The sequence below is a fragment of the Tiliqua scincoides genome, chromosome 3 (genome assembly GCF_035046505.1).
Source record: "Tiliqua scincoides isolate rTilSci1 chromosome 3, rTilSci1.hap2, whole genome shotgun sequence".
In the NCBI taxonomy this organism is placed as follows: domain Eukaryota; kingdom Metazoa; phylum Chordata; class Lepidosauria; order Squamata; family Scincidae; genus Tiliqua; species Tiliqua scincoides.
Genome location: NC_089823.1, coordinates 197,731,265 through 197,756,314, shown reverse-complemented (window position 1 = coordinate 197,756,314; position 25,050 = coordinate 197,731,265). Strand labels below are relative to the sequence as shown.

Genomic DNA, 25,050 nt, shown 5'->3' with positions numbered 1-25,050 from the left:
AGGGGCATTGGGGGGAGTGCTACCTGGCACTGTCAAGGAAGTTGTAGAATCCAAATGATGAGCTGAATCACCACAGCCCCTGACCTTCCCTGACAGAGCTTCTTCTGGTCACCTCCTTGACAAAGGGAGGCCTCGGGGATCCCATTGGGTGCCTCTATACTGGGGGCTACTGTCTGCCTGGCTCAATCCCCCAGGGCTTCCCCCCGGCATACTAGCCATCTTCTGCGTTCCCCCTTCATGCCCTCACTTTCCACCTCCCTGTCCAGCTATCCTTCCTGACGCGTTCTGAGTCTGCTTCATCTTATGCCTGCCTCTTCCTTGCCCATCTCTGCTCTGGTCTCAGTTTTTGCTTGCCACCTCCTCTCGTTTTTCAATGTTCTGCTTCTCCTCCATGCCCTTCTCATTGCTCCGTCTGTCTCCTTTGGCCCCTTCTGTCTCTCTTTCCTCCTCCTATCTTCATTCCCTGTCAGGTAGCCCCTTTTATGGGCTGATTCCAGCTCCTGGCAGTGGCTCCTAAGAGCTGACTAGCACTCAGTTCTCCTTTGGTTTGCCACACAGTGGAGGTACTTGGTGATGACATCATTGTCGGGTGCCTCTGTGGAAGCTCCGGACCTCAGAAACATTGGGCTTGCACAGAATTGCAGCAATCCACAGCTCCTTCCCACTCTGTTCTCCTGCACCTCATAAGAACATAAGAACAGCCCTGCTCAGGCCATAGGCCCATCTAGTCCAGCTTCCTATATCTCATCCTGCATCCTAGTGCTTCCTGCATCCTAGTGCCCTCCCCTGCATCTGGCATTCTGACATAATCCATTTCTAAAAACAACCCATTTCAATCCATGTCTAAAAGATAAAAGGGGTTTGCTGTTCCACGTAGATCCTCCTCTTGTGGCTTGCTTCCCATGTTCCTCTCTTCTTGTGGAGATGGAAGTCCCCAGATATGCTACTGGCAGCAATGTCTTCCATGGCTGTTTAAAACCAGCCCAGCAAGCAGCCCATGGCCCATTTGTCCTTCTCCTTCCACCCATGAGAAATCCAGTTCATCTGCTGTTTTAGTATGGAGCCACCAGAGCCTCCACCCCTACCAACTGCAGATCACACTGCATTAGTTGTGGGAGTTGGCTGCATACCTGACAATGCCTCTTTCTCAATCCCCTGCTGGCATCTTGTTGCCTGAATAGCTACAATCCCAGACACTGGCTTTCAAAATTGTGAGGTTGGAAGAATTCTCAAGAGGGTATTTCTCTGCTTAAAGAAATGCAAAGTTATTACATATATTTAGTAAGTGTGAATAGCCCTTTAGCACTAGAAAGCATCCAAACCATTTCACAGCAGACTTATGGCAGGGTGCATGCATGGCGCTTGCTCCCCCCTCCCCCGCTCTCTTCAAGTCAGAGGGCTACTTTTTTTTATTGCTAGATACATTCACAGTCCCTATACTGCAGATCTGCATGAAACACAGTGCCAGGATGGGGAAGCAGGAATTATTCTGCTACTGCAACAAAGATAGTTTGCAGTCAGTACTCATGTGAGGGCAACTGCAACTTGCCAAGAGCAAACAGACAAATCCTAAGCTCCTGCAAGGTGTGTGGTTTCTGTAAGTCACTATATCTATCAGAGAGCTGTGAAGCAGGTGGCCTGTGCATCCAAAAGGCCGTCAGTACAGCCACAGTAAAGATACTTGTGCTTGTAAAACTTTGCATATAAACATCAATAAATTTAAGAATAATTAGTACTCATTCTGTTCTATGGCTTTCCAGGTCTTACATTTCTTCCCTTATAAGCTTTGTTTATACAAATATCCTGAATGATATGTTCTATTATGCTATGTTATTGTTGGCTATAATAATGAAGTAATTGCAAAATAAAATATCTTGTTGGAATACAGCAAAACAGGGTTTGTTTACTTCCTTTCTAATACATGTTACTTTCATGAAAAATAGACCTCTGACTGTTTTCTTTCCTTCTCTCCTGTTCCAATTCCAGCTTGCCCAGCGGGGATGTTCAAGGCAAACCAGGGTGCTGGGGTCTGCACGCAGTGCCCCTCCAACAGTCGCTCCACGTCAGAAGCTGCTCCCATCTGCACTTGCCGCAATGGGTACTACCGTGCTGACTTTGATCAATCGGAGGTCCCATGCACTAGTAAGTAATAACAGTTATTGTTGAAAGTGTCTAGATTAGTCTTTGTAAGGCAGGAAAAAAGGCAAGAATGCGATCCCCAGGATCGTGCTGTTGCGGGGGAGGGGGGCTTTACGTCCTGTTGGGGTCCAGGAAGTGCAGGAAACCCCATGGAGTGCTCTGCAGGGCTCCCAGCAGCTTGTAAAAAGCGAAAATAGCAATTGTGACCCACTTCTGGTTTTGCGATTGCAACCCGGAAGTGGGTCACGATCACTATTCACTTTTTACAAGCTGCAGGGAGCCCTTACACACAGCAGATGTGTTAGAAAAAAGCCTCCTGTCTCCACAGTGGCGCGATCCTGGGGGTCGCGTTGCTGCCTTCCCTTGCCTCTTAAGGGGTCAGAAGCCAGGGCTCCAGTGAGAACCACTGGTCTAGACCTTTAAACCTAACTTGAGAATCTGTTCTATATGAGACAATCCATACGTCTGCCTAGTAATTGAATAACTTCTTCCGTAATGCTACCTCAGCTGATCCATTCACCCTCTTGCCGAGTGGGCATGATGGATAGCATTCAGTAATAGCTTGCTTTCATATACCATACAATCCCCTGTGACATCATCCTTTATTACATCATACCTTTAAATTGTCATGGAAATGCCCCAGCATTATTAGTCCTCAATCTCTAGGTTGATACATGAGATGGGTGCTCTTTGTAACTGCATTTAAAAGATATGTCCCAGTATACTTTAATGTACTCCAGCAAGAAAATAAATAAGCGACATATATCACAGCAAAAAGTGAACATTTATCTTATGTACAATTAACCTCAAGGAGTCAGAAATGAGTAAATAAGACCGTCATGACAGATCATCCTCTTCATGATTTAGTTCATTGATTGATGACACTAACTCTTCGTATTGATGACAGTCATATATTAAGGCTACAACTCAATCCATACTTACCTGGGGTAAGTCTCATTGAACTCACTTCCTAGTAGACATGTATAGGATTGTACTGTAAAGTGTATAATGGGTAAGACCACTACTTGCACTGATGGCATATCCTATATGTCAGTGTTTCTCAAACTGTGGGTCAGGACCCACTAAGTGGGTCACAAACAAATTTCAGGTGGGTCCCCATTCATTTCAATATTTTAATTTTAATATATTAGACTTGATGCTACCATGGTATGTGACTGCATTTGGTGAAATGTTACTTTTAACAAGCTACTATGTACTTTAACAAGCTACTATGTATATTCTTTTAACAATGATAATAAATGGGACTTACTCCTGGGTAAGTATGGGTAGGATTGCAGCCTAGGATGTTTAAAAATTTTCCTGCTTGATAATGTCACTTCAGGTTATGACATCATTTCTGGTGGGTCCTGACAGATTCTCATTCTAAAAAGTGGGTCCTGGTGCTAAATGTGTGAGAACCACTGCTATGTGTGATTCAAAATGGGCCCCAGAACTTCATCCTATTTGTGGCCTTGTTTTCACATGAATCCATCATAATCTGGACATTTGGGGCATGGCCATAGTATTGTTGAAATGGTATGGTAATAGCTATAATAACAACAAATTCTTTTCAACTTGCTGAGGTTAGAATTTCAGGATCTTGGCGTGTACCTTGAATATGTACTCATAGCTGAACCCTGTCAATGATATAGGATAAATCAATAAGACATAGGAAATGCATTGCGTGCCCGATGATGTGGGTTGATTCTGGCGAACAGGTACTGGTATGTGGAAGGATCCCACCTTGGGAAAAGGACTGGACTCTGTGGGCTCTTGAACTTTTCAAAGTTACGAGCCTGTGGGGGGAAAGGTGGAGAAATGAAATTGTTACCATCTGTTCATTGCATCACATAATTGTCTCAGCTGTTATGCTTGATATTTTTTTTTCTTATTCGGCTCTTTGGGGTCAAATTGAGAGTAAGTTTGGGTGAGCTTTGTACAATGCAGTACTAATTTTCTGAACAGCATTTTGGAAGGTTGTGGTTACTAACTACACTGTGTAGCTCTCAGGGAAGAGGATGCTGTTCATTCTTCCGCCTTCAACACAGGCTGCTGAAACAGGAGGCCTTCATGTGCGTATTGCCTTCTGCAATAATGCTTCTGTAGGTAGCTGTGTGTGTCTGCTTATGAGATGTCTAGTGTGTGTCTGGAATAAGAGATTAATTTCCATATTCTGCTTGATCACTGGTAGCGGGAAGTGTAGTAGTAAATAAATCTGTTTTTATTGCCTCTTGTTATATAACTGATTTACACTATGCCTCATCAGAGGAGTACTGTATAAAAAAGTCCATTTGTTGATTTTTATATCTTCTCGTTAAAGCTTAATTTTGAAATGTTCTAATTTGAGGTGCCAGCTGTTCCATTTCCAAGTTGTTGCATGTCATCATAGATAAATTTAGTATTGAGTGTACGTTGGGTGCTGCTGTTCTCTGGTGTAACAAAACATGTCTCTGTCTTTCCAGTGCATTTCCTGCTAGGTAGTGCTTTTTGGTTGTGTGTTAATGTTCCCATGGTTGGTACAATGTGCTGTGTATGAGTTTTGTTCTCATGTGCACCAGCTGCCAAGGCAGTAGCAGCTCCTCAAAAGAGATAATTTTATCTGTGTTTGAAAGTATTTCATATTGCACATGTTGACTGATTTTGTGAATGATCTAACGCATGTGTAGATAAAAAGCCCTATCCTCTTTTCTCATATATGGGGGCCCAGTCCTATCCAACTTTCCAGTGCCGATGCAGCTGTGCCAACAGGGCATCCTGCCATTGGGGGGGGGGCAGTCATGAAGGCCTTCTCAAACTAAGGGAACATTTATTCCTTCACCTTGGGGCTGCATTGTGGTTGCATCTTTGCTGGAAAGTTGGATAGGCCCTGATTTCTCAAAATGCGTGGAGGCAGTGGGATTGTGCCCCTGGGCTCTGCTCCTGCAAACCTCTACACATTCAGGTATGGACATGTACAACCGTATTCTTGAATGGAACTGTTGTATGAAGATGAGAATAGGAATAGTGACACAACATGAAAAGTGTATGGAAAGGGGTTGAACCCAAAGATACAACACCGATCATATCATCAGTTCAGCATGCGCAAATCCTCAAAAGAAGCTGACTTCAGTTGCGTTAACTGACATGTGGGATATTCCTACTCTTTCCTACAGTGAAGAGCATTCTGTATGGTATTTTTGTAATGTGGGAAATGGTTCCAAATCTGGGCAGAAACTGCATGAATTATTTTAGGCACTGTCTTGTCTTTCATGGTCTCTTGATTCTTTTTTGAATGTATCATGCTTTGTAGAAGCTTCCAAAATATAAAGTCAGTAATCAGTTTATTTTGTTAAAGTAACAGGATTCCAGTGCACCTGAAAAACATACCTTCGGATCTGCTTATCCCAGATTTCTGTGGTTTATTTAGCTAGGGAGCTAAAAAAAAGTCCTGGGCTGTATATGCTCTGTATCACAGGCACTGTGCATGTCACATAACACCAGAACCAGGGGACATCCATTAAAATTGAGTGTTGGGAGGGTTAGGACAGTCAAAAGAAAATACTTCTTTACTCAGCGTGTGGTCAGTCTGTGGAACTCCTTGCCGCAGGATGTGGTGACGGCATCTGGCCTGGATGCCTTTAAAAGGGAATTGGACAAGTTTCTGGAGGAGAATTCCATTACGGTTTACAAGCCATGATGTGTGTGTGCAACCTCCTGATTTTAGAAATGGGCTATGTCAGAATGCCTGATGCAAGGGAGGGCACCAGAATGAGGTCTCTTGTTATCTGGTGTGCTCCCTGGGGCATTTGGTGGGCCACTGTGAGATACAGGAAGCTGGACTAGATGGGCCTATGACTTGATCCAGTGGGGCTGTTCTTATGTTCTTATTTAAATGTAACTTCAGATGTTTTAGGACTGAGTCCTGGTGCTGTAAACAGATTTCTGGGGCTGAGCTTGCATTCAAGGCCATGATTCCACCTGGTTTAAATATTGTAAAGAGGGTTTCAGTGATATTGAAAGATGCCTGCCCTACCCCTGCCTATGCTGTACCATAGTGCTGACACATGCTGGACAACATTGCAACAGTAAATCAAGAGTTGACAGAGAATGGGAGATGCGGGAGGGGGTGTTGAAGATTGTTTGCTGTAAAATCCATCTGATAAAATAAACGGCATGTTGTTACTTTTGCTGTGGTTCTAGACATGACTGCAGCAGCTCTGTACAAGATAGATAGTGTCAGGAACTTGCCTATAAATCACCTTTCCACCCGGATTTCCACCCTGGCTTTATAATTCAAATACTGACATTTGGTTTGGGCTGTATTGATATGCAGTTGTTTCCTATTTGATAGAGAATTTAAAGGGAGTAAGGGGAGAAGGATTTTAAAAGCATCTTTTCTTTCCCTCTAGTTGCTAGGCAGGGGACCAGTCCTAAAAGTCTTAAGAGGTCTATGGACATTTCCCCCCATAAATTTCATTTGAAAAACATCATGAATAAGGGTGGGCATCTACCTCGGGGAGGACATTGCCTGGAAGGCAAACTGAAGGTTTAAGGCCAAAATCAGGTTGAGTGGTAATATAATGGTGGCGTCCCTTAGCATTATGTGGCCCAAACTAAGAAGGTAGCAGTGATGGGAGCCTTATATGAGCCAGAGGCAACAGATTTGTCCTTTGGTGCCAACTGACTTTTTATGTTGGGAGTATTATGGACTGTGATGTCAGTTTTTCTTCTGTAATTATCTACAGTGCCCTCCTGACCTGAAGCAATCCCATGAGTGCAGGGAGCAGTAAGTCAGTGTCTGACCTGCAGGACTTCCAGTTTGAGCTCAGAGTACCTGACATCCGCAGAAGCAGATTCCTTATCTCACTCTGGACACATAGTGTGAAACATACAAGATTCAACTCCAGTTATTTAGTTGGAAAATCTCAGCTAACTGATCAGTGTCAGAAGTGAAATACATCCTCTCTTGGATTTTATATATCAGATTTTATATTTTGTATATATTAAGAGAGCCATGGGAGCTATAATATCTATTGCTCAGAAATCTGCTGCTCTCCCTTCAACTAGCTGATAGAAGGCTCTACCTCCCTATGGCTGGTGACATCACCTTTACTAAACCTTTTGTCAAATTAGGACCCATAAGTTAGTATTGTCTACACCTGAGCTTTCCAACATACTGGCTATACTGTAGTGTTGCAACAGGAGGTGGCAAAGCACATCCAACTTCCTCTTAAACATTTGATAACTTGCCATTGTATCACAAAGGCCCAATGTAGGATCAGGGAAGAAGAAAGTGTTGACAAGGGGATGATGCTGTAAACCACTGGGAATTGAGTAACATGTATCATAGATGGCAAAAGATGGTTTGATGAAGCAGGTCTATTTGCACCTGTGCTGGTTATTTTACTGTCATAAGTGCAAGTGGACCCAAGCAGGTGGATAAAAGCTGGGAAGGGGGATGGGATATAGGTGGAACTGTCACCACCAATATTGCCCTTTTCCCAGCTTCAACACTGTCCTGGTCTCTGCTCTGTTCCTCGCACCCACCCCCTGTAATGACTTACTGGCCCCAGGGCTTCTCCAGAGGCTGCTGGCGTGCTGCTGTGACCACTCGCTGCTTGCATTGTTATCCAAGCTGCATAGAATGGCAGGTTGCATTTTGCGACTGCCACAAAGCGCACTGTGTCACTGGAACACATGTTCCAATGATGTGGTAGCTCAGCAGGATAGGACCTTCACCCATGTAACACTGGTGATGTGTAGGAATGAAAGTGTGGGATTTAGATCAAACTAACTAGATTAAGACTTCCTACAAAACTCAGTAGCCTTCCACTTTGCATACATGTGTATGTACGTCAATAAATACACCTATGAAACGGAGACATGAGTAACAGCTTAAGTGCTGCATCACATTCCGAACATCACCTTTCTACTGTGTATACAGCAAAGCTTTTGCTGCTAGATGGCTCATGACAAATACTTTAACAGTGCTGACGGGGAAAAAAATTAAATGAAATGGAATTTTCGTTAAAGAATAGCATTTTTCTAGCAATTTTAACAAAATGCTTTCATCTGCAGTAACCCTGGCAACCGATCAGAGAAGCTCTCTCAAAGTGCCTCTCTGAATGTAATTACGAAGAAAAGGGGAGAAAGAGAAGGGAAGCGGGGAGCTTGGAATGGGGACAGCAGCTGAAAAACCCTCAAGGGGTTGAGCAGAGGTAGGTTGTGACAGATTCAGCAGAACGGCCTTGGATTCATTTTCTTCCAAGTGAAGTGCTGAAATGCTTGCCTTTTAATTATATTCCCTGATCCCAGTAGACTGACCAGCATGTGCAAGGAATGTTCTTTCCTCAAGAAACTAAGCAGCCTCTCCAGCTTGCTTTTGAATTGAATGTGATGTGAGGAAATGCTACACAGCTTCTTAAAGGAAATCTTGTGTGCAGACCGGGATGGAATGGGCAAATATTTTAAACGCAGAGACTTTGGTATCCTGAAATGAAAGGTGCTAATTGTGGAATACATAAAATGGTGTGTACAGATCTGTTGTGTGAGGAGCACAGGTGTAGTGCAAATGTGATGCTGCCATGTGCTGTACTGCTGTTATCGTTCTCATTTGTGATCTTCCACAGAGGCCTGTGCTTGTTCTTTTTCATCTGGAAGTGAGTTCGTTTTGGTTTCAAAATTTGTGAACATCACAAGTGGCAATAACACCCTTCACATTACCTGCATACCCAGAGCGCCCCTCCTAGGTGCCGTCCCAACTGCACATATTTCTTTGTGTTCTGTTCTTCATTTGCGTTCCCTCTTTCACATCAAATGTGCATCCACATCATCTTGTTTGAATATGGTGGCCTCCACTTTAATTGCAGGTTTGCTCTGTGTTTGATTGGGTTTAAATTGCATTGCGTTCTGTTTAAACATGAAGTCCAGAAAAGTGAACTCTTCCCTGCTCATGTCCACTTCTGTGCTCATGCCCTCTTCTTAGTCACTGATGTGCATGGTGTGAAATGAAGGCACAGTGAGATATTGGATCTTATTGATATTTGGGGCAAAAACTGAGTTCAGAGTAAGCCAAACACATGAACAGAAAACTAAACTTCCCCCTTCTCCCCAGCCTGCCTGCCTGCCTCTGTCCTTTACAATGGGCATCTTGTTGATGTTCAGGGCAAACCTCTGAAGTGGGTCATTGTTATTCATTTATTTATTGTAGCTAGGACACTCCTATATAGTCACTTAACAAAGGCCACTTAATCGATCTTTGGCTAAACTAACCTAGTCCGGTATTGAATTTATAATCTTAAAGCTTTGAAATGACTCAGTGAGTTTCACATAAAGAAATATACCACCTTTGCAGGAAAAGTTACATCACAGCATTTGGTGAGTTTCCAGGAGATGACCTGGCACACAGTATTAGCATAACATATGTTCGATGGTTCGATGTTCGATGGTTTGGAGCACGGAGGTTAAAATATCATGTGAATGTAGATTTTGCAAGAATATGTAATGCTTGGTGATGTGAGCATAAATAACAACAATGAAAGCTTTCTTGTCCCGGATGATGGATCTGTCAAAAGCATGATTACCAGACTTTGCCAGATTACCAGGACAGGATTTGGAATTGCCAGATCTGATTGCAGTTTTGATTTATTTTTTTTTAAGAATTTGGATGCCAAGTTTGCTCAAGTCTGAATTCATTCTTCTGATAGTAGAAACAGTAGCAACAGACTGATGAATGTTTGCACTTGTTTAATAGAACTGGGCCCATGGCCATTCTGTTGTCATTCCTTGTAACCCAGAAAGGTTTTTTTTCTGTGGCACAGCTGCCTGCTCAGCATTTTCCTGTTATATATGTGTGCATTTGATTACTCTTTCCTACATGATCTGTACTGTATTCATTCTTATTGAATCTCCATTAATTGATTCCAGCCCCATTTCCTCAGAATATAAAAATGGTGTTGCACTTAATTCTTGCCCTGAAAAACACTTGAAACACTCCCAGAATGGTGCTGCCTACAGTTTTGATATATGTACTCTGAATTCTGGTGTCCAAGTTGCTAATAAATAATAACTGCATAGAGAACAGACACAGAGGAGACCCTTGGAGGACCTCACTAAATACCCATCATTTCAGCCTGACATATCGAACGGTTAATAACTGCTCTCCGCATCTGACATTTTTGGTTAGTTCTGTGTCTGTTTCTACAGCATATGGGCTTTTGTGAACCCTAATGATGATAACGTTTCATGAAACAGTTTATAAAATGTATTGTGTCATTCTATTTTATTTGTCCAAGATGACATGATTCCTATGGATTGGATTTGGCCTTAATGGCCTGTGATTTTGTGGGTGATTTCCAACAAGATAAGCTTGCAGCTTGAATTGTCATTCTTGTCTGAGAAGCACTATCATTATTTAGGCTATCAGATGTGGCAGACTGGCATTTTTTTGTTTTTTTGTGCCAGGGTCTGGTACCATCTTTGTGCCATATTACTATTGTATTGGCATGATATAATGGTTGCTAAATAAGGAGATATTGTATAAATGATATATGGATATGGAGCAAGTGGGGACTGTCTACTTATTATTCTTGGTGGAATTCTGGTGCAATTTTAAAATTGTACTATTATTCTTTTCCTTCCTGGAAATTCATTGTGGACTGACAGTTGATGGCTCACAGACTAGCACCAGTCCATGGACCACCACATTGAGTAGAGCCTAGGGCATAGTTGTGTTGGAATAGGGCATGCTTGGGCAGCAAGCAAAAGAAGGACAAAGCCTAGCAGCTAGTGACAGCCTTCTCTCCCCTTGTACTCACGGAACCCCTAAACCCCTGCCACCCAGCAGCGAGAGCAGGAATGTGACACAAGAAACAGTGGTAGGAGGCTCGGTGAGCAGAAAAAGCATGCTTTTTCCATGCTTGAAAAAGCCCTCAAGTCCACCCTGAGCCTCTTACTGGTGTTTGTCGTGTCACATCTGTCCTCCCAACCCAGAAGTAACTGGTGATGATGTCATTGCCAGTTACTTCTGCTGGTACTTTGAATAGGTGGACTGTGTGAAGTGGTACAGTGGAGGTCAAACATTGAGGAACATTGCTCTTCTAGGGTGTTTGAGAGAGAGAGAGAGAGAGAGAGAGAGAGAGAGAGAGACCGACCGACCGACCGACCGACCGACCGACCACCACCTTGGAAATCTCCCAAAATCTGGGGAATTACTACTTACACAAAAGACAAAATAAATAGTAGTGAGAACTGGGCAATGGAGAAAGCATGGTGCACCAATTCTGTCTCTTATAAACGGAAATCAAATGGATGTTCAATAAAAATGAAAAGGAATTTATTAAAATGTTGGACTAAACCAGGCAAGTGAAGAAAATTGGAGAGGACATAGAGAATAAAGCAAACATGCTTATCAAAGAAATAGCAGAGTTTGTCCCAAAATGGAGCGGGGAACAATGTTGGCAAATTAAGCTATATATCTTAAAAAGACAAATGGAAAAAAACCAAAATCCCTAAATACAAGTTGCTAGATATGTCCCTATATTTAGCTGTTCACACTGTCCAAGGAGAAGAGGGTCCAGTTCTTGCACCTGTATGAGGGTGGGTGAGCCTTTCACTAATGTGCAATTGGGTGCATTAAAAAACCTCAGTCTGATTATGTCAAAGGGTCATGTACGTAATTGTTTTGAGAGAGGACTGCCTGGGCTTCCTAATCCACCCCACATAACTGGCCCAACCATGAAGAGACCTGGTGCAACTTGCATCAGTAGCAGATGATGGAGAGTTGAGAGGGTGGTGGATTCAGTGTGCCCTTCAGCCCAAGTCTGCCACTGCCTCCCTTCCAGTACAGACATGAACTGCATTGATATGCTTGCTAAATACAAATGGAAAGCAGATCATCTACTTTTTTACCATGCTCAATTCTGCGGTTTTCACAAACCCAAGTGTGGGATTTCTAGTTTTATTTGAAAGGACTGCACGAACAAAGGCACTCCTCTGTTTGTGTGATCCATTTAAATAAAACTGGAAGTTCTGCCACTAACCAGTTGGTATGTGTCCAGTTGGTAGGTATGAACCAATCTCAGTAGGAGAGTTACCCAAAATAATTTGTCTCTGGGGAACTCCTGACATTAAAAGAACTTGTGAATTAAAGAAAAAAGTCCAATTAGTCTCCAATTGCATTGGGGCATCAGAGTCCCCATCCATATTAGTTCTGTCTCTTTCTGCCTTCCCAGTCTTCATTCCAGCTTCTATTTCATCTTTTTCTGCCAACAGTCATTCCTTTTCCCCTTCTGCCATTTTTTTTGCCATTACTCCCATGATTTCCTGCAGCCATTATTTCCCTCAAATTTGGGGGCTTATTACTGCTCTGTCTCTTCTTCCTGGATCCTAATCGTAGCCCCTTAAATTTAGATTGCAGCAGTAGGGCTTTCCTAAAGTGATGACTGAAAGATCTTACTCTTAAACTCCATTGCTTTATTAACAAATTCAGCTCAACGATTTATTGATCCCTGCTGCTATAACTGAAGCTGGTAAGAAGATCTCACAAATGCTGCTTTACTTTCTCTTTTCCTTTCCTGTGTGGCACCCTCCAATGCTCCTATTAAATCATTACTTCCCCCCTGCTTCTATTCTTAATCCTAGTGCCAAATCATTCTTCTCGTGCCCCCAAAGAATGAACTACTTGCAGCTCCAACAATATGACAGGGAGAAGGCAAAAAGACAAATCTTGCACCCCAAGTACACAATCTTTTTCCCTTCCATTTTTCTTTCCTTCAGGAAGAGCATCATGGCCATTTTGTCTTAATTTTGATCAGTTTTTTATATCTATTACAAGGGTAGTTTGTCTGATTCCTGAACTGTACTTATCTAGCTCTGTGTGTGTATATATAAACACTAGACTACATGAGTGAACTATATGTTGGTGTGAACTGGGAATATGACTGCCCAATAGAGCATTAACAAGAATCCTGGTGCTGTATTATTGAGGATTTTGCAATGCCACTCAGTAGTCTTGAGTAACCACAGCCAAATCCAACACCCCATAAATCTTTAGCGTACTGGTGGGAACCTTTAAAACTAAGGGGGAAAATGTGACAGGTTGAAAGATGGAATCACATTCAAGAAGCTTTTCCTAGAGAGGGTCTGAGGGATGCTGTAATTTGGTAGAATCATAGTTGAATGAGGCAAAAGTTCATCTAATTACTTTAGATGTAATTCCATTACATGTTCGTTCCACAAACCCTGCAATCTTAAATAACCCAGACTGAAGCCTGCCGTAAGCAGAGAGCAGATGCTCAGCACACAAATGTATACAGAACAAATAGACTTCAATGACTGGAGCAAGTTAGCCAAGTCACAGAGGAAGGCAACATTCCCACCAACATTGTATGTATGTGCATATGGACAGATACAGAGTACTTAGGCTAACCTGACCAGTGAGAAATTTCCAAATGGGACAGATTTGTATCTGCAAATACTCAGGTAATGCAAGATAACTCAGAAAATGAACCAAGCAACTCCTCAGAGGAAGACACCAACCTTCCCCAGTCAGAATATCCTTCTCCCAGTTGGAACAAATAGGATCACTAACTAGACTGACCTTGGGAAAATTCCTTTGGGGGGGGGGGAAATACAGGTACACTCCATATAGCTGGGGAACCTCAAGATTACTGACAGAGTGAGAAAAATCTTGACCCCAGTGGAAGCACAGAGAATCACAGGAGATACTTCTATTTGTTTAACTGTAGTGGAGTCCAGTCTTTCTACTCTTTAGTGTCCACCATCTCATCAAAAGTATGCATTACATCACAACCAGGCGTTTACCTGTATGATATTTATTGGCCATTGCTTTTCAATAGGTGTTCCTTCAGGGCCTCGCAATGTGATCTCCATTGTCAACGAGACATCAATTATACTTGAATGGCATCCACCTCGAGAGACAGGAGGACGTGATGATGTGACCTACAACATTGTCTGCAAGAAGTGTCGGTCTGACCGCCGTAGTTGCTCCCGATGTGATGACAATGTGGAGTTTGTACCAAGGCAATTGGGCCTCACGGAAACCCGGGTCTTCATCAGCAACTTATGGGCCCACACGCCATATACTTTTGAAATCCAAGCTGTCAATGGAGTTTCCAACAAGAGCCCTTTTCCACCGCAGCACATCTCAGTGAACATCACCACCAACCAAGCTGGTAAGTTCTGCAGCACCTATTCAGAGATCTTCTATGCAATATGCTTCATAACATGGAGAAGGGAAAGCTTGTTTGCCTGCCCATCATACTTGCCTCTGTCATGTAAATGTAATGTTGACATATTGTCACGAAGGGAAGGGATCCAGGGCAGTGATGCCTAGTGCAGAGGGCTCACTCCCTTCCCATCCCTCTCTCTTCCAATCAGTTTGAACATGCTGCTTGGTGGGACAAGACTTGGTAGATTTAATCCCCTGCCACCAGCCCAAGAGATCCAGATCCCAGAGAGATTCCCTGGGCAAAACCCATCCCCAAGAATGGTATTTAGAGTTATTAAAATGCTCTCACTCTGACAGCAATACCTGCAGAGTGGGGAGGCTGATGAGTCCACTGATCCCAGAACATGGTAGAGGTTTTAAGCCAAAAGGTGAGGAAAGAAACAATATAAACAGACTTGGTTTCTCACAGATTAACACCTTCTGAATGATGCTGGGTTTGCAGGGAAGCCTAGTAGCCATGCTGGACTAGGCTGGATTTCAACTCGGCTTAGAGTAAACTGAAGTAACCAAGAGTTCCCAAAGTCTGGAGGGGGAGGACAGACCAACACAAACAGAACCTGACACTCCTGATACTTGGTCCCTTTCTGTGCCACTGAGGGCTCTTCCCAGCTGCCTTCCACTCTGATCCCCAGAGTGTGGGCTCCCCATTACTTGCCTATCAGAAGTGTGCAGGAGAGAGAGACTCCTCAAGCCTGATGATCTCTTCTTGGCCCAGCCTCCCCAGCTCTCTAATTGGAACCTGAAGCACCTCAGAATTACAGTTGTGATGTAACTACAACTGTTACATCACAGTTATCATGCATTACAAAGGATTTGCATCCAAGTTACTGAGAACATATGTACCTTTTGCCAATTTTCTTTCATCTTCCCAGCCTTTAACATCAATGGAAACCTATGTCTAATCAGTTCTTTCTTTAACTAAACAATTCAGTCACCCAAATGGTCTTTGTTAGGGGTGGGTGAATAGCAGACTGCTCAACACAAAAATGAATCGGGCCTCTTCATGCTTTCAACTCAAACCACTAAACACCTGGGGAAATAGGTTTGAAAGAACATTCAAAACTGCTCAATTTTCCACTCTCACGTCATCATAGATCTCAAGGGTGAAAAACTTTCCTTGGGAGTCTGGATAGGATAGCAGGCAAGAACATTCAACTGCTATGTTAAACACTGCTAGGCAGGGTAGGAAGTCCCTAGCAGCATTCAAGAGAACATGCCAGGAAAGAAAAAAGGATTGCTTGCTGACCTTTCTTGCCCAGTGCATTGACTTTAAAGCTTACTGTATAGGAAGGCAAGTTTCAGACTGTTTGACCAGCATTAAAGGGAGAGAGAAGGAAGTGTAGTACAAACAATGCAGGATGCTATGCTGGAATCAAAACAGCTCTGTTAGTGACTCCCTTTCTAACTTTCATTTCATTTCATTTTTTAATGCTCATTTTTGAGCATTTAATGCTCATTTAATGTTCATTTTTTAATGCTAGCATTAAACAGTAAGCTGGAGCTGTTGCCTTCTACCCATTTTGGTCCTCCAGGTAAGCTTTCGCCCCCTGGAGAATAGGATGTGTTGGTGAAGTTGTGAAGTATTGAGCCAGAATCAGCTGGGTTACCCAGTTGAGATGGAATGTGCTGTTTGCCCCAATTCTGCTCACAGAAATTGAGCAAGGATTTTTGGCTTTGTAAGCATCCTTATAGCTCAGTCCTACCTAACATGGCATCCACTCTATCCTGTGGAGGTCTCTAGAGGCCTCCCTGGGATACAGGAACATTTGTTCCCTTTTCCTGGAGTAAGCCCATGAAGCCCGCCAGGTCTACTTGAACCTGTGCCGAGCAGACCCATGAAGGCAGATTGAGTCTGGGAAAGGTGTGAGGATTTGGTGGACTCCACAGCCAAACCTACCCCTTTGTTGAACCCAGTTCTGCCTCCTTCCTGCCCCGTTGCCTCCCCAATCTGAGAGATAATGACTTAGCTATGATCTTTTGACTGAACTAAGATATGGATTCTTAGCTCATGGACAACTACCCCACATTATCAACTCCTATTGAATGCACTTGGGGATTCTGTCCATAAATTCACACGTGAGTAAGATTGTTCTGGATGACAGAAGAAGAAAATATATCTGATTAGCGACAGTTTAAAAAAATAATCACATGTCTGGCTATGTGTGATTAGAGAGTGTAGTCAGGAGTCCATGAAATGCTCTTCTAGTGCTGTTTTGTACTTTTTCCACAGCATAAATGTGTTTTTTAAAAGCATTGCAAAATTGAATTTCTTGTAAGTTAGTTTTTTCCTATGATCTTTCCTGAGCTCACATTAGAAGCACACAACAAAATAGCTCACAACTTTTAAAAGAGCTATTAGAGGGGTAGCCCAATCCTATCCAGTGCCGGAACAGGCAGACTGTGCTGGTGCTGACTGGTGGGAGGTAGATCCAGCACAACTTGGAGTAAGGGGATTTATTTCACCTTATCCCTTGTCGAGTGATAGCCACCTCAGGGGCTGCTCGGATCCACGCCAGCAAAATTGCTGATACAGATCCAAGCAGCCTGCTGTAACACTGGGCTGCTCAGGAGAGTTAGGATCTGGCCTAAGTGCTGGAGGTTGGTCCCACCTCCCCTCCGGGGCCAGTCCACCCACTAGCCCCCTTTCCCTGCCCTCCACCTGCCCTGAAATGTCCCATTCCACCTTCCCCAATCCCTCCCCCCACGCCAGCTGTGCAAATTTACCCCTGCCAGGCCAGGCTCCAGTGTAGGAAAGTCAGCTTGTGTCCTCGCACTGACCTCCCTGGTTCATAAGTTGCCACAAATGTGCCTTACAGCACTTTTCAACTTTTTCAGGCCAGTGCAAGAGACTTTGTGCCAGCAGCAGTTTCCTTTTGGATGCACTCTTAGCTTGTCTCATAAATGTGGGGAGTCATTTACTCTACAGTGAGAGTGGAACTGCAGACTGCTTGACTGTAGCCTTTTCTTTGGTAGATTACTTCTTCTAAGAATTTAGATCCTGGATTGATGGAAGTATCAAGTTTAAGTATATTCTAGGATGATCAAGGAGGCCAGGCAGCCTTGTCAACCTTACAGAAGAGAAACAGGTTTTGTCATTCATCACTAATAATGCCACAGGTGCCTTTCAGTTTGTGTCTGTCTCACCCACATAGTCATGTTCCACTCAGTATTTACAATCACAGTGGATATGCAAAGCTGGGAGAAGGACAGCAGCTTCCCAGGAACAAAATAGTGCAGTTTGAGTGCTGGGATTAAGCAATTCCCACAAAAGCCTTACCTTGAAGGAAGATAGCTGGACCCCACAGTACAACCAACTCACAGAAGCTCTTCTTTATTCACACCTTTCTCTCACAGATTTTTGTTTAATAACCAGCAGTAATGCTGGACAAATGATGGTTGAATGTGACCTACCTTGGTGGAAAAAATAGAGAGCTATAGGAAAGCAAGAGTGGGTAGGCAGATGGTAGTGGCGGTGCTGTGAAGCCCATAAGCTTATGCACATGCGCACTGTGTAAGAGGAAGGTGGGAACAGCACAGCTGCCAAATGGTGACCCTGGCCTAAAGCTTAATGAAGGGAAGAATTGACAGTGGAAGGCAACAATAGATGGCAATCTGTTGGTTTGACTACCAAAAGGGGATGGTAATTTCTGCTTTGTAGGATACATGTAAAATGGGAAGGCTTTGTTAATTCTACTCCCCTGGGAGAGTTCACAACACAAATGTGGCGTAAATATTTTAGCAGCCCTTCTCCAGAGAATAAGAATTCTGTCAACTTGTCATGTTAAGTTTATGCCAGGATGTCATTTCTATCTCTAAGCAAGTCCAATCCAACCCTGCCGCTTGTATCTGTGTGCTTATTGTCTGTTCTGCCAGCTTGCTCCTCCCATCCTCCATGTTGACATTTACCCACCTGCTCATCTGCTCTTCCATCCATCTGTAGCTGTGTCTCTTCAGAAAGCAAAGGGGTCTAAGAGGTGGCCTCAATGTGAACAGGTCGCACACTCCTTTGGTCCATTGTCTAGGCTTGCATTCCCTAGAGCACCATCTAACCCTACTTTTCCCATCCTCCTCCTTGTGCATGCATCCTTTATTATCCCTTTAAGGGTGGTTTCCTGTGCTTCTTTTGTGCTGTGAAGTCACTCCATTTTCCATCTGTCCATCCACTCTTCTCTCCTTCCCGGTTTCTGCAACAAAGCCATTACTATTAAAAGTTGATTTATTTCCATTGTATCAGGACATGCTCTGTCATTATCCAGCCAAAATGCATTTGCTTTCAGTGTGTTAAGGATGCAAACAATGTTTGAGAGGCCACAAAGAGAAAATAAATATTTGGCAGTTAGATATGAGGTGTTAACATTCAGCACTTGTTTGAGCAGGTTGAAATGGGGTGCCACGCACTGGAAGCATTTAAGGGGAGGTTAATGGGAATGCACAGGCGGAATAGATTGTGCCGATTTGGCTCTGACTGAGTCATTGATGCTTAACAATTCGGTTTTGCTGGCCTCCCTTTTTTGTTTTGCCACTGACCTAAAAATGCAATATATTTCTAACTGCAAGAGGTACTGCCGAGGCAGACAATAACAGTAAAAGCATGTTATTATAGGCAGCTGTATCTCCATACACTGACTTTCAATGGGAGTGTGCAGTCAGAATCTGCATGGGCTTTATTAAAATCATGCATGGAAGAAGGGGAAGAAAAAGCTAACACCAAGTGTTGACAAATGATGGAGAAAATTGCATGTTCTGAGTTCATAAAAAATACTATTTATGTCAATTCTCTTCTCTTTAATTAGTCTAATTAAACATTTTTAACAGAAACAAACTTGGATGCCTTTCTCAGGTTCATAAGAACTGATCATTACCCTTATCTTAACCATCTGTCTGTCCACTCACCCATACATCCATCCATACACTCGTTTTCTTTTCATCCCTCTGTAGCAGCTATCTTCCCATCTGTCTGTCTTGCCATCCAAATAACCCTTCACCCATTAAGTTTCTTCCTAATTGCTTTTATGTTCGGGGTTCCTTTCCATTATTCAGCTTTTGTTGATGTGTGAGGCCTGGGTGCCTCTCTAAATGGTCTTGAGGTCGTCTGCAGTGATCACGAATTTGCCCACTTGCCTGAAAGGTTATTGCTGTGTGAAATGCTGCTAACTGAGCCTATTCCCAGCACATACAGGGCTGTGAAGTAAAAGAGTAGCACACTGAATTTCCTGTGTGAGCATGTCACAATCACAGGTGTGAATGAACACATGGTAGCCTTAGCCTTGTGTGTTAGGTTTATTTTTCTTAAGTCAGAGAGGTTGGCTCTGTCCACTGGCTTGCTTCTCTTTTGGATGCCCTTTTGAATAGGAATCCAAACTGAAAAAGTAATTTTTCAGTTCCTCCAAATGTTTGGCATACTGACCTGGGCCAGTGGGGATTTGTCACACCTTACTATTTCAGACAAACCCAGTGTTTGTGCTCTGTGGAATAGATTTCCACCATGTTGCAGTACTTGTTAATGTTAGTCTCATATAACATAGGGTGGGGTTTTCCAAGATGTTTGATGTTGATCTAATTCTACCTTTGTAGCCGTAATTTGGATATTTATCATTGAGCTTAAAGGCTGAACCATGTCTGTTTTGTTTTTGAAGGGCCAAATCCTATCCAACTTTCCAGCACAGATGCTGCCATGCAGACAGGGCATGCGCGGCATTCCTGTGCTGAGGCAGCAGTCATGGAGGCCTCTTCAAGGTAAAGGAACGTTTGTTCCCTTACTTCAGAACTGCATTATGGTTGCATTGGCACTGAAAGTTGGATCAGACTGGCACAAAGTCCATAACATGCCTTTCTCTCTCCGAGGGTCAGAGCTTCTGCAGCTCTTCCTAGGGTAATCTATACATTTGTCAGAAGTTCTTCAAATTATGTTTTCCAGTAGCAGTCGTTATTATACCACTTATATTGGCCACATGACATCCTCTGTGAGTTGACTGGTTTAGATCAAGCAAAACCCAGAGGTGAAATTGTCAGCCTGGATGGTCAAACTCCTTTTGAACCTGGCATAGTCCTATAAGCCAGTGTTTCTCAAACTGTGGGTTGGGACCCACTAGGTGGGATGCAAGCCAATTTCAGGTGGGTCCCCATTCATTTCAATATTTTATTTTTAATAGACTTGATACTACCAAGGTATATGACTGCATCTGGGGAAATGTTACAGACCTGTACTTTTAATAAGCTATTTTGTATATTCTTTTAACATTGATAGTAAATGGGACTTATTACTGGTAAGTGTAAGTAGGATTGCAGCCTAGGATAGTTAAAAATTTTCCTGCTAGATTATGTAACTTCTGTTCATGACATCATTTCTGGTGGGTCCTGACAGATTCTCATTCTAAAAAGTGGGTCCCAGTGCTAAATGTGTGAGAACCACTGCTATAAGCTGTTTCAGGAGTGTGAACTGGGTCAGCTGAATGGAGCACAAAGAACATGAGGCTCTAAAGCCAAGGGTTTTGATAGATTTTTCACCCCATAGAGTTCTATGGGATTCTTATGTGGGGGAAATCAATCAGAAGTTCCTCTGTTGTTAGCCAGGGACCCCTTATGCACCCTGCCTTTGTCACACTCACCCAGCTGAGGATGTGGTGACTAGTAGAGATGGGAACTGTAGTCGGGTGACTTGAGTCCAAGTCATAAAAAATATGTGTTTTTGCTAACTTGTGCATGTGCAAACTCGAGTCACTTGCACGGATGACTTGGGCATTTTCTCATGTATGAGGTCACTTGGCTCGGCACTGATTTCCCATGCATGCGCACTAGAGTCTTTCTGTGTCTGGATGTGCTTACTTACTTTTATTGCGCTGTGAAAGACCTTGTGGGACCATCATGCAGACTGGGTGAGCAGCAGCACTTAGTTCCAACCAGGAGGCAGGGAAGGGTTAATGTTTTGCTTTTGCATTGGGGGGGGAAGTGGGAGTGTGCTGCCTTGCCCATCTCTGAAGGAACCAGTGGTCAGTGAACAAAGGATCAGTGGTCTGATTTGTTTCTTTGGCTGAGGTAGGGCAGGAGGAGGAGCCCAAGGGGGATCTTGCCTTAGAATTGGCTGGAGAAGTTCATGGAGGGGATGGTTCGTAGCAATCACACTTTCCAACCACATGGCTTGCCCTGTGGGCTCCAATAGCCTAGCTGGAGAGGGTGCAAAGCACTAGGTTTTGCAGGAAGCCTCACCTTTGCTTGCAAAGCAGTTTGTACAGAGCCTTACTGCTAGCTGACTGAAATGGCTCTGAAGCAGGGACATGCAGTGCGGGGGCAGCAAACCGCCCTATCATAGTCCATGGAAAATTACTGCAGCTGCCTTGCCTGATTACACCCTAGAAAACTCTCCTGTGAAAGCGGGTGTAAGGAGAGCTTCCTCAGGTGTAAGCAGAGCCTCCTCTGGTGTAAGCAGGCAGGGAAGCTGCTGTGTTTTTCCATGGACAACAATGGGGCAGCTCTACCTCACCTGCCTTGGAGGGGGCCGCTTGCACACCTGTGGTGAGGTTCCCTGCAAAACTTAGTGCTTTGCACCCCCTCTAACTGTGCTACTGGTGGACTTCATTGTTATTTGGGAGGAGGAAGCTTCAGTGAATGACTGGTGCAAATGGGACTACTTCTGAGTAGAGCTGTAAAGGATTAAGTCATCCTGGTAAGCCTTGTAGCTGCTGACCCTCCTCCCTCTTGCTGCTTCAGTTCCTGCTATCACACAGTCTGTCCCACCCCCTCTCTCCTTGTTTACTGTGGGGATGGGACAGTAGGGGAGTGTTTAAAGTGCTCTGACACACACTCAGACAGCTCAGCAGCAACCTGGTTTTTTTCCACGGCTGGCTTTTTAAAGGGAATGACTTGAGTCTTTGAGTCATGAAACCACTCTGGGTGACTCAGAAAATTTGCCCATTAGGACTTGTTTTCAAGTCGAGTCACAGGGGGCAAAGACTTGTGACTCAACTCGAGTCTGGCTGTGCTGGGCTTGCCCATCCCTGGTGATTAGGTGGATGGTCATTGGAACATCTCCTAAATTAAGTTTCATCATGAGTTGATGAAGACTGAGGTATGGAAACAGCCTTTTGTCTTTCAAAGAGTGCTTTTCTCAATTCAGGAATCCAGTGAAGTGGCTGGGGTCAGATATCATTAAATCTGCTGTTCCAGCAGGATTTTGAGTGGGAAAGCTTCACCTCCATTTTGGAAGCATGAAAAAATAAGCTGTGAACATACTCTGTCCCAACCCAGAGAATTTAATCCAACTCTTTATTAAGGCATGGGTTTGATTACATGACTCGGTATCAGAAATGTGGTCTTCTGTAGCCTCATGCCAATGGTCTTTCTAATAGCCACAGTACTGGTCTGGCCTTTGCTCTCTAGACAGATGCTTAGCATCAAATATATGTGTTTAAACATGTGCATCCTATATGCCCTGCATCAAACAAATAAAACATTGACCATATAACAGCAAGTTGTAGCATATACCAAGAAAGTATGTATATAGTCTCAGGATGAATCTATATTTTCCTGTCTCTATATGCTACTTGGACTTGTGTGGCAGCTTCCTGCAGCACCAGACCCACCCTTGTGTAAACTCTGGCAAGTATATGGGCCATTGCCCAACAAGGCTCCATGTGTGGTTCTACCCCTGCTAGAGCTCAGGTTTTTCATGATCAAGTCATAAGCATTTCATCCAAGTATATCTAGTACTTATACATTCTTATGGAAGGTGGAATCCTCAACCTTTTCAATTATATATAACCCTTTGCCTTCCCTTGCTAAGAAAATCTGTCTTTGTAGCTTGAGGGGATAAATTCATTGTCCAAGGTTGCCACTCGACAACCTGGAGTTTAAAACACTCTCTCTCTCTCTCTCTCTCTCTCTCTCTCTCTCTGATTAATGCATTGTTAAGTTAGCTCATCATACATAAAAGGCTCCTCTTTCACTGTTGGCACAAATTGCTGCAGGATGGAACCTAGAAATGGAGATGCCTCAAGCATTCTTCTTTATGAGCATGCAAGAGTTGTCCAACCCTCTTCAGTGAAAGGCTCTGAGGCCACTGAGAAGGTTTATGTAGGGTGTGCATGGACTATGAAATTCAGATTCTAAATTTTCCAAGACCCTGTGAAACATCAGAGCAGCTCAGCTAATAACAGCCAACAATTGCAAATTGAAATCAGAAAGAGTGGGTAATCAGTACAAATGAACAAAATAGGAGTCACTTGTTCTGAAGCGCAGGATCCAACTAGAACCCCCACTGCTACATTCTGGACCAGCTGAAGTTTCCAAACATGCTTCAAGAGTAGACACATGCCAAATGAATCACAGTAGTCTAATCTTATTTGGATCAGGGTATGTGCCTGTGACTATTACCACTGCTTTTACCAGAAAGGGGCACAATTGTGTGATCCTTAGTCAAGATCCTTGACTGTGATCCTTAGTTAAGTAGTTTGGGGGCATAAATGGTCCAATCTTAGAGGGGCCTGCTAACATCAGAGCACTCTTTTTGCTTGTGCTGACTGCCAGAAAGCAGTCATTGCCCAGCACACGGCTGGAATACTAGCAGGAAGGCCAGAGCCTTCCTGCCCACACCAGTGGATCTGGAGTCACCCATCAATCACAGTAAGACGGTGGGGAAGGTGAGAGGGGGTAGGTGCAACACAGGACTGGGGATGATGAAACGAGGTCATGACTTGTGTGGGGGCGGGAAGAACTGGATGGCATTGAGGTGAGGTGTGGATGGCTGGGTCCAGGAAGGGGGCAGATTCAGCAGCACTGGTGACCGCTGAATCCTAAAGTCCTTCCTGGATCCAGTCTTATGGCTCAGATTCACAGACCTGTACCAGCTTTAGTAGCAGGTCCCAGTAGAATCCTCCCTCCATGTTATGGAGGCTTACCCCTGGGTAAGGGAATAAGTATTCCCTTATCCAGAGGAGACCTCCATAACTCCCCTCTGCAGGAGACAGCAGTAGCTATTTTGGTGCCACTGCTTCGGTAGGGAGAAAAGAATAGGGTTCTACATCTTGGAGGAGGAAGAGGGCAGGATTGTCAGTGGCACTCATGGCCCTGTTTATTGACAGTCCTGTAACAGATTTTATATACCCTTGATGCATTGTGAAATTAAATAATCTTGAGCAACTGTCAGTGTTAAAGGAAATAAAAGAACTAGTTTTAAACCAGAAGAGCCGGAGATTGAGTTACTTTTAACCTTTCTTTATGTTTAACTTACTGGAACAAATAGATTATAATGGTGATAGCCTTTGGGTGAGATTTTCCAAACTGTTTGTATGATTTAGAAGCTTAACAGTCCAGTCCTCAATGAGGTTAAACCAGAGCACTTGGATTTAAGATGACATAGCCAGTTGGCTTCAGTTGGCTTCACCGAGATTAAATTGGCTTAAATCCAAGTACTCTTGTTTTAACTGAGTTTGTGCATAGGACTACAGATCTCATTTTATCAAGTGACACAGACCTTTTGGCTGAAGTCTTCCTAAAGCTTATTTTGGATCTGTCAGTGGAACATGCTAAAGTAGGTGGAGGAACAGATTGGTGAACATGACTAGGGATTTATAGCACAAATGACATCCAAGCCATTCTGTACAAAAGTAAAGACCACAATTCAGGGAGTACAGATTCTGGGAGTACAGGTAGTACAATTCAGGTGCAGATTCAGGGAGTCTCTTTTC

The 25,050-nt window shown here is 43.5% G+C and overlaps 1 protein-coding gene across 1 annotated transcript in view; it reads left to right on the top strand.

The window, feature by feature from the left end:
- The window catches only part of EPHB1 (EPH receptor B1), a 350,262-nt gene that overhangs the window by 276,232 nt on the left and 48,980 nt on the right, over positions 1-25,050 (top strand). Inside the window, exons 4-5 of the mRNA XM_066621865.1 lie at positions 1,987-2,142; positions 13,977-14,312. Of these exons, the coding sequence (XP_066477962.1) occupies positions 1,987-2,142; positions 13,977-14,312 (492 nt within the window). The remainder of the gene's footprint in view (positions 1-1,986; positions 2,143-13,976; positions 14,313-25,050) is intronic.